The sequence below is a fragment of the Parasteatoda tepidariorum genome, chromosome 6 (genome assembly GCF_982258835.1).
Source record: "Parasteatoda tepidariorum strain Cologne lab strain chromosome 6, Ptep-v5.0, whole genome shotgun sequence".
NCBI classification, from domain to species: Eukaryota; Metazoa; Arthropoda; class Arachnida; order Araneae; family Theridiidae; genus Parasteatoda; species Parasteatoda tepidariorum.
Genome location: NC_141760.1, coordinates 18,463,892 through 18,473,882, shown reverse-complemented (window position 1 = coordinate 18,473,882; position 9,991 = coordinate 18,463,892). Strand labels below are relative to the sequence as shown.

At 30.3% G+C, this 9,991-nt stretch overlaps 1 protein-coding gene across 1 annotated transcript; it reads left to right on the top strand.

The window, feature by feature from the left end:
• The first annotated feature begins 2,504 nt into the window (after positions 1-2,504).
• On the top strand, positions 2,505-9,536 carry LOC107441043 (astacin-like metalloprotease toxin 5). The gene is made up of 6 exons (XM_016054173.3): positions 2,505-2,662; positions 5,418-5,491; positions 6,820-6,895; positions 6,994-7,111; positions 7,187-7,362; positions 9,237-9,536. The coding sequence occupies exons 1-6, from the start codon at positions 2,620-2,622 to the stop codon at positions 9,470-9,472; spliced, it is 723 nt and encodes a 240-aa protein (XP_015909659.1). The 5' UTR covers positions 2,505-2,619; the 3' UTR covers positions 9,473-9,536.
• Positions 9,537-9,991: the final 455 nt, after the last annotated feature.

Here is a 9,991-nt window from a genome sequence, read left to right as displayed (position 1 = left end):
ACCTAGTGATTTTGGAGAACTAAAGTAACGAACAGATTATTTAACACATGATATAATTGTTAAAAAAACTTATTCTGTTGCGTTGTACTTATTTCTTTGAGGCTAACTATCGTTTAAGATTTGGAATAACACTTTGATTTTAACGTTGCGCAGTTACCTAAATCTTGCTGGTATGATTTAGAAGCTCCGTATCAAATTCAACTGCTGAACAGGTCTCGATTTTCGATCGGTATGCTTAGTTTTTTATTTCATCGATTGGTTTTTGAATTTTATTTGTAAGAAAATATAACTTCATTGTATAAAACGTAAATTGTAAATTATTTTTTTCATTTCCTCTTGAAATTGTATTTACAGTTATATAACAGTAATATTATAGTCGTTGTAAAATATCAACTCGAGCTTTTAGGATTCAAGCTTTTAGGATCTATGTTCAACTGGCACATTCAGATTAAAATATTAAATTTATCAAAAGAATAAAAATGCACTCGTTGGAAATTTTACTTTTAATTGTAATAAAAATATTTTTGAATGTATAAAATTGTTAGAGCTTAAAATTACATTAGATAAAACTGGAATGTCATAAGTATGTACAAAATTACATGCTGCAGATATTACAAAGAGTATTAAAAGAATGCAAGGAGTTGCTGTAACAGAGTTATTAAAATACTATAAATATGAGCAGAGTGAAATGCTTCCAGGTTACTTAAATACTATAAGTATAGAATTTACAGGTTACAAAGTTACTTTAATATTAAAAGTGTGCACTGAGTAGATAAAAATGTTAAACTATTTGAGATCTCTACTTGTTCAATATTGGTTTCCGTGATGGTTGTCAAAACCTCTTTTAGATAAGCTTTTGAAATAATGATTTTCTTATGACTGCAAGCAATGTAAAGATCTGAGAAAGAGGCAAACAAGATAGAGAGGGGAAATTTCGAAAAAACAAATTTTAGACAAACAAATTTTATAATTGTAGCCGCAAAAAATTACAATTTCCTAATTAAAACAATAGAAAATAATAAACATTTATAATTTTAACAAAAGGAAAGACAAACTTTATTAATTATAATGCATATTCACAGAGTCTCGCGTTACTCCTTCTTCCAGTAGTTAACAACCTATTTACATTTATTTTTCAAAGTTTGCCTCCTAACTCTACTATTTATACTTTTTCAATTTACTTTACTAACTTTTTATTTTTCAAATATCATCAAATGAATAAATTTTACACTGCCTGAATGCTTGCACATCTTCATTACGGTTGGGAATAGAAATGAGAAAAATTTGAATAAATGAACTTAAGTGAAATGAGTACGAATAATATCACAAAAGCAGACATACTGTTTCCGTTTCATAGCGAAATGAAACCGAAAACATCACAAGGATTGTCGCATAAATAGACATATTATTTTAGTTCCATAACGAAGGAAAAAAGAAATTGTGAACAGATGAAATTAGCATGAAAAGAGCACAAGTTATGTCACATAAACAGACATACTATTTCGGTTCCTTTACGAAGAAAAACAAAAACTGAGAAGATGAACTTAACAACATGAAAAGAGCAAGAATAAAGTTACAAAAACATACATACTACTTCGGTGTCATTAGGGAGAAGGTCCCGCAGTGGACTGATCGTCAAGACACGGTTCCCAGAAGATCACCGAAGTCAAGCATCACTGGCTGCGGTCATTGAGCGGGTGGGTGACCACTTGGATCAGTCCGCATAGGGATCGAGGGTGTGTGGTATTGGTCCTCGTTAAACTGTTCTACCGTAAAGTGCTCGACTTCACGTGTAGGTCGTCGGGCTATCGAAGTGGGGGTGCCATCCCCACTGCAAAGGATCAAAATTGTGATGGCATGTCTTCGGATCATCCTCAGGGATGTTTCCCAGACCGTCGCCAGTAGCCCATTGTGCAGCTCTAGTGCGACGTAAATGAACTACTACTACTACTACTACTCATTAGAGAGAAAAAAAATGACTATAAGAAAGTACATGAATAATATCACATAAACTAAATACTATTAATGAGAGGGAAAAAAAACTGTAATACAGCACAATGTTTAAGTTTAGATTTTCAATGATAATAAATCTTCTTAAAGACATCGAGGCTCCTAAGAGCCATGAAAACTTCATTATGATGCACGTGCTATCAATTTATTGAGCAAAATTTCAAAATATTAGACAGTTTAATTGAAAAAAATTTGATCCCATGGCAAGGAAATTTCAATGGTCAAATATAAGATTTGGAGTATGATTTAGGTCAACAACTATCAAATTCCTAGTAAAAAGAGTTCGAAACATCTGCTGCTTTTTTATTACATATAATTAGAAACTATAATGTAATTTTGATAGTGAAAATATTTAAAAATTAATTCGAGGTGCAATCTTAACTTCAACTTTTTTAAACAGCCTATTACTAACATCAAATTATAGCCTACATATTTGCATTTTTTTATCTGAAGAAAGAAAATCAATGCATTGCAAATAATGACTGATAAGCAGGTGTGGAATCTCCCTTGGGTAAAAACGTAATCAACATTTAATTTTGTGAAACGGTATCTGTTATTCTAAAAGAAAGTCTGTAAGGAAATTTAGTAGGGACATTTAAGCTATCTGCAATGTATTTTTTATTGTTCCTACTTGCAGTTACGCCTGCATCATGTAAGTAAAGGGAAAAAATTTATTATTAAATAATAAGAAATATTGATTACTAAATGATAAGATTTTAAATATGCTTAATATATTTTCATTACTTCCATATCTTTGGTTAAAATCTATAAAATGATAAAGGTAAAATCTGAGTCTTTCTCCGTGTCTCTTAACGTTTCATTTCTCTGTATCATTTGTAGTTTTATTCAACCATTATTAATCAAAAACACAAAGTAATTAAAGTTTAACATTTTATTCATTTTTTTCATACGTAAAAACCAAAAATCTGATCAAAAGTCTCTTAAATTGAATGATATAGGAAGAATAATTAAAAGCATAATATGTATTTTAGAAGAAACACTTCTTTAAACCTATTAATGAAATTTTAACTATAAAGCTAACAAATTTAAAGACACACTAAATATTTAAACTTATTTATGTAATTTAATACAAATATATTGATTTTTTACATTGGCGGTAATAATCTAATCTTCTGTGAACTTTTCAAACAAATATTTTTTTTTAAAATTTTCTGCAAAAAATATTTTTCTAATAAAATAAACTCTAATAAAATAAAATATAACAAGTGAGACGTGGTGGCTCAGCGGATGGAGCGCTCCCCTCCCAATAAGGTGAATCAGGTACGAATACCGGCGCCGGCTGTCGATACAAATTCCGCACCCGACTTGTACCGACCACAGTGCTGACGTAAAATATCGTTAGTGGTAGACGGATAATGGGTTAGAATTCCTTTGCCGTCAAGCTAACCGTGAGAGGCTTTCGTTGATTTCCCTTCCGTGTTACGCAAATGCGGGTTAGTTCCATCAAAAAGTCCTTCACGAAGACAAATTACTTCCAATACTTGATGTAGAAGTTCCCTTGTTTTCTGAATTGGGTTCAAAATTACAAGAATACACAGTTAAGCATCGGTAGTCGTAAACTCAAAATTGGTCCGGCTGTTCAACGACGGTTATAAAATAAAATAAAATGCAACGTGTATTTTTATGAAATTTAAACTAAAGTTTAGAAGTTGTTACGATATGATGTTCTCTTCTCGTTAAAGTTAACGTAGTAAAAATAGTTCAATGTGTATAGAAAACTCAATAAATAATATAATCACTGTTAAAGCTCAAAACAAATTTATTTAAAATGTCAGTAATTATCCTCTCTGAGAGTACAGAGAGCAATAAAACGTAGTTTAAGTCATTAAAAACTTAATTCATTTATAAACGTGGTAATAATCACTGTATCTTTCTAAAATATACGAGTTAAAGCTTATACTTATAGAATTTTTTTTAGTGAGTGAACTATTAAGTTCTGTTAAAATTAGGATCATTTGAAAATTATTTGAAATTACGCAGAAATGTTTTGGTATGTTTATTTTTGTAAAAGAGGCAAGCGTTTTTTGTTGGTTGAAACTGATATCTACTTTATTTAATTAAAATTTTGTCTTATAAACCTGTAAAAGGTAAAGAATAATAGCGAGGCAGAAAGAAAGTAAGTAAATATTTTGAGAAAAGATATTAATTATTTATTTTTTAATTAGAAATCATGATAAACTTATTGATATTGTTTTTTTTATTCCCAATGATAACATGTAAGGAAACTCTACACTCACATTTCTGGAAGATGTTTAAATTATCCTTCATAAACAAATGAAATTTTGCTATGAAAATTTAAAAAATTATTCGGATATGATTTTTAAATTATTAAAAAAAGAGTGTTAAGAAAAAGAAAAGTAACGCAATTGTAAAAACAGACAATTCTTTCATTTACAGAATAATTTTCTAATTAGCGTCTCAAACTTTTTCCTTAATTTAAATTAATTTAAATTTATGAAACTCTTTTTAATCGTATAATTGCTTTTTATTACTTCTTTAAAATATTTGGTTATTTATTTTTAAGGATATAGAATATTAACAAAGAGAAACTAGATATTTTCTTAGCACCTAAAATAAATTCTCTATCAAATTTTTTTTAAATTTCTCTCTAATTTGGTAATAATACATATTTACATGTTTGACGTACACAAAAATTTTATGAGGAATGGAAGAATAAATATAGAAAAGTTCTGCTGCTTACATTTACACCATAAATGTTCTTTGGTGAATTATCAACATACACTCTTATTTTCTCAGCTTATAATAACATTTATCATATACCACAATTTGGTGAAAGAAATCATAAACAGAGTGAATGTGAGTTAGTTTCATCAAAAAGTCCTCTACGAAGGCAAATTTCTTCCAATATTTGATCCAGCAGTTCCTTTGTCTTCTGGATTGAGTTTAAATGACATGGCTACGGAGTTGAGCATTGGTAGTCATAAACACAAAACATTGGATCGCCTGTTTAAGGACGGTCATAAAATAAAATGTACGCAGAGAATGGGCCTCAGGGCCAACAAGGGACACCATGATCACTTTAAATTATTTCGCATAAATGATTTTAATCGTCTTGTTTGGACTTTTCCTATAAATACATTATTTGTCAACCTAAAACATGAAATATGTAAAGCAAAACTAAATTTTTTTTAAAGGAAATTTCTTAATATTTATTTTATTATTATTATTATTATAAGCTTCTCATTTATATTATGTGTAGTAAGTAACTTCATTTTTTCTCTTTAATTTTGATTAACATGAAAAATTATTCCTCATCAACGTTTCCAAATGTATTTACTTGCATGAGGTTTGAGGAATTTTGCAGGGATTTTGGTGCAAACATTCAAATATATTTTCTTATAAAAGTGTGGTTTTTACAATTTTAGGGGCTCACTATGGAAATCCGATGGAAAATCCTGATCTCTATCAAGGAGATATCATTGGTCTTGAAAACATTGCAGTAAGCAAAATTGTTTCAATATTTTAAACTTACATTAAAGAATTTTATATTTCCGTAATGAAATGCTACTTAATTTTTGACTCAAGTACAATTCTTACGAAACATAAAAAAATTTATTTATAATTTTTGTGCTATAAATTAGAAGAAATTTTCTTTAATATTGGAATCTAAAAGTTTTATTATTTAATAAAAATAATAAGTAATTGACAAAAACAAAGAATTGTATTCTCATGTCCATTATGATAATTCAACAAAACGTAACCATATTTGAAACGGTCAATAGAGATTAAGTAAAGACTCAATCTTCAAATTCGAAAGGTCACATCTTAGGCAAGGGAAAAATTATTACGAGTGAAACTTAGGTCTGAAATTTCTTAATAACGGTGTTATATGATTCTGCATGTCTATAGTTTGAAATTTGTTGCATTGAAGTGATTGGGCAAAACATGAAGAGGTAGATGACAAACTCTACAATCCATTTGCAGCGAGCTGTGGTGGCTCAGGGGATAGAGCGTTGGCTTTCCAATGAGATGAACCGATCTCGAATCCCAGCTATGGCTGGTAGATACGCAAATACCTGTTTCGCTCCCTGCTCCCTCCAGATACTGTAAGGACGTAAAATATCCAAAGTGATAGACGGATCATGGGTTACTGTCCCCTGCCCCGTCAGACTAACCGTGGGAGGTTTTTGTGGTTTTCTTCTCAATGTAGCTCAAATGTGTGATAGTTATATGAAAGAGTCCTCTACGAAGGCAAATTTCTCCCAATATTTGGTACAAGAGTTCCCTGGTCTTCTGGATTGGGTTAAAAATTACAAGAACATGTATGGACAAGCTATGGACTTTGACATTAGTATTCGTAAATCCAAAAATTCAGGTGAGGCTGCTCAACGACGGTTATAAAATAAAATCCTATTGCAGCTGAAAATAAATAATTTTAAAAACTATCGTTATTCGCTAACTTTAAATATTATTAATAATTTTCTTTGTGTAATTACAATTTTCAACTTTTCGTCATTCATTTGTGAGAACAATAATAAATTGCTTAATGTTTCTAAAATTATGATAATTATAATAAAGTAAATCAATAAATTGTTTGAAAAATTGTTATATTTATTAGTTTTCCCCCGCCTTCTTTTTTTTGTTACGAATAGTTCATTTTTAAATTTTTAATTATTAATTTAATCATTTTAAAATAATATGATTATTACACTGAAGAAATTAATGAGTTTATTTATTATTTATCGATGATTTTTTTTTCATAAAAGCTACATCTTTATTCTTTGCAATGCATTTTAAATGAACGTAAACTTTTCACTGATATTTCAGGATCGAAATGCTATCGCAAACAATACCAGAAGATGGCCTGGAGGTGTCATTCCTTACAAAATTGACAAAGGATTAGGTAAGACAAACATTGAAAATAATAGCAAATTTTAATTATTGCCAAATAGACAATCAATTTCATTATCAGTCATTGAAATTAACCTCAGTAATTTTCAGATGACTTAAAAGATGAAATTGCAAAGGCCATGAAGCACATTATGGACAATACATGTATTAAATTTGTGCCTTGGGATGGCCTTATACGAGGATACATTAAGATATTTCCTGGCGATGGGTAAATTAGTTATTTTCAATTACTCAGTTATGGTTCTTAATACTGTTCATCTGTAAATTAAATTATATGTTTTAGATGCTATTCTTACTGGGGTGCAACTGGAAAAATCCAACCTGTTTCATTAGGTTATGGTTGTGAGCCTATTGGGACTATAATTCATGAGCTGACTCACGCAATTGGATTTGACCATGAACAGAACAGATCAGACAGAGATGATTACCTCATAATTTATTGGCAAAACATTTGGCCAGGTTAGAAAAATCTGTGTTTTTGTATCTTACGAAAGATATTTGCAACCTGTTTCAACTCGACTTTCGTTGTCTAAAGTTGAATGTTATATTTTGTGGCACAAGAGCTGAAATCGATTATATTGCAAGGGCCGGGGAGGTTGAGAGGCAAAGAGACCCAACCTATCGTGCATTTTCATGCTTCAAAATCACTGAACAAATTCAGTGCTTAATACCTGGTAAGTGATAAATTGAAGTGGGTTCAAAGGTACGCGGTACAGCACACTGCGGAAAATATTACGTTTATTTAATTTTCGTAACGTTCAACATTACGAAATCAGATTAATCTGATGAAACCGTGTTACAATCTAAGTATAACGCCTAAGAAGTTTTCAGGCTTATTTAGGTATCGTGAAGCCCAGACAAATTCGGACGCGAGATATATTCTATGGTTGAAATTCACATCCATGTTATTATCAGTATCAGTGATTAAATGCACTTAAAATCTAAGGAGTATCCATTTGTTTGTAAGATATCATTTTTTAAATATAGTCAAACAGACGGTGGCTCTGGCTGCGTCATCTGAACGCTTCTATCATTTCTATGGTATTTTCAGCACATGGCTAGAAATTTTAGATAATGTTAAACCATGATATGGTCCAAATAAGATACATTCTTAATATTACTCTACGATGAATTGTAATTTCATTCTAATTAACTTTTTCTTAAATTTTATTAAATGATACTGGGGTTCAACTTTGATGAAAAAATGATTCAATTTGACACCGTGTTAAGATTACAGAAAATTTAAATGATGGTTCAAGAGACAAATATTTTTTCAGTTCTAAGCTGATAGAAAAGCATAATATACTCACGATAAAATGAAAGGTAAATGAAAATTTATTGTAGGTTTACAATAAAATATATCCTTTAATTTACCAGTTTAATATTTAAATGAAAATGTCATAAATTTCCGCTTTTTAATTTAAACTTAATATGATCTAAATATATAAAAAATCATGCAAAATAATATGTTAAAATCACTTTTTTTAATAAACAGAAAAAATGTACATTAAAAGAGTGAAAAAATTCAAATATAAGAATGTAATGAAATTTACACACTGCATTTCAGAGAATTCTTTAATCTCGTGGAAGCAAAATGTTCTGTTATTTCTAATGATGCTTGTACAGGCCAAACTCGACAGCCATTAGACTTTTGAGAGTTAAGCCAAGGAATGTGCGCTTTTCGTGTGCCAAGCGAGTACCGCAAGGCTGAACGGGTGTCTTCAGAACTTCGCAGATAGATGGCAGCACAACTCATTCGTGAGGCCACTTCCTCAATTCAAACACAGATCTAAAGGGGAAGAAAATTTTCTCCAGCTGTGCTAGATCTGCCGATCTAGATGATGGCACTGCTAGGAGACCGACCACACGGCTTTCGATTTTATGAGCACGTTTGACGTATGTACTCAACGGGTCTCGGTGGAGTTGAGGATCGAACCTCGAACCTTATTCCGATTCTTTAACCACCGGGCTACCACGGTCCGAAACAAAATGAAAATTGGATAAATAGTTTAAATTGTATCAAAAAAACGAAGATAAAAAAATTTTACTCACAGGAAACGCGAATAATGTTTAAAGATACAGATAAGCTGCGTGTTAAAATATTTATTGCTCTCTGTAACTTCTTCAAAAAAAAAGCTAACAAAAAAATTTGATTTTGGAAAAGGGAATGGTAATATTACCTCTCAATTCAGAATATATTTGATTTCATTTCATTATGCCAAACTCACTTTTGAGGAGACAGTTAAATATTTAAATAACAAAAATGGACATTTTAATATCTTTTAAATTTTTTAAAAATGTCACAATAATTCTTATGACCATAACTGTTCCAGATGCACTTGATCAATTCGACAAACACCCACCTCAGAATAACAGGCTGATAAATAAGTTCGATTATAATTCCATCATGTTGTACGGCGAGAAGACATTTTCGAAGGACGGTTGGTCCAAGACAATGAAAGCCAGGAAGAAGCACATCAAGATCCTGGATGTTATTGCGAAAGGAAAACTCAGTGAAAGTGACATCTTTCGAATAAACACCTTGTACGACTGCGACAAGAGGGAATAATGTTTTAACAAATTATTTTAACTGTTAACTTTTTAGGACAAAATAAAGAATTTCTGAAAAATAATACAGCAATGGCTTGTTTGATGCATTTTCATTCGGAATAAAATATTCACAAACACAAATAAACAAATTTAAAAAAGCGGTTGATACATCACGAATCAATCTGGGAAATTTGGTTCCCATAGTTTGGTCAAGAGAACGATACAAAGTTTGGACACAATAATGTTAACTTTATTTATTGCGTATTTCGACACGAATTGAAAAATCTTCACACAAAATTATAAAATTCGTTTATCCAAAGATAAATCAATGCAAAGAAATGAATTTTAGTAAATATTTACTATTTTTTATTATTTTATTTAGCAATGGCCGAAAAAATTTAAAATTGTAAGGTACACGATTTCTTAGAGTATTTTAAAGTATTTAATTTTTCATGGCAAAGTACAAAATTTGAACAAAATCGGTTGTATAGTTCCTGAAAAATAGAATTTTAAAAAAGTCATTTATTTAAAATTTGAT

Bases quoted from the DNA above. Each gene is read 5' to 3' on its own strand.
- LOC107441043 (XM_016054173.3), top strand. From the start codon at position 2,620: ATGTATTTTTTATTGTTCCTACTTGCAGTTACGCCTGCATCAT. The intron at 6,896-6,993 runs GTAAGACAAACA...AGTAATTTTCAG, and splicing joins CAAAATTGACAAAGGATTAG to ATGACTTAAAAGATGAAATT. The intron at 7,363-9,236 runs GTTAGAAAAATC...TAACTGTTCCAG, and splicing joins TTGGCAAAACATTTGGCCAG to ATGCACTTGATCAATTCGAC.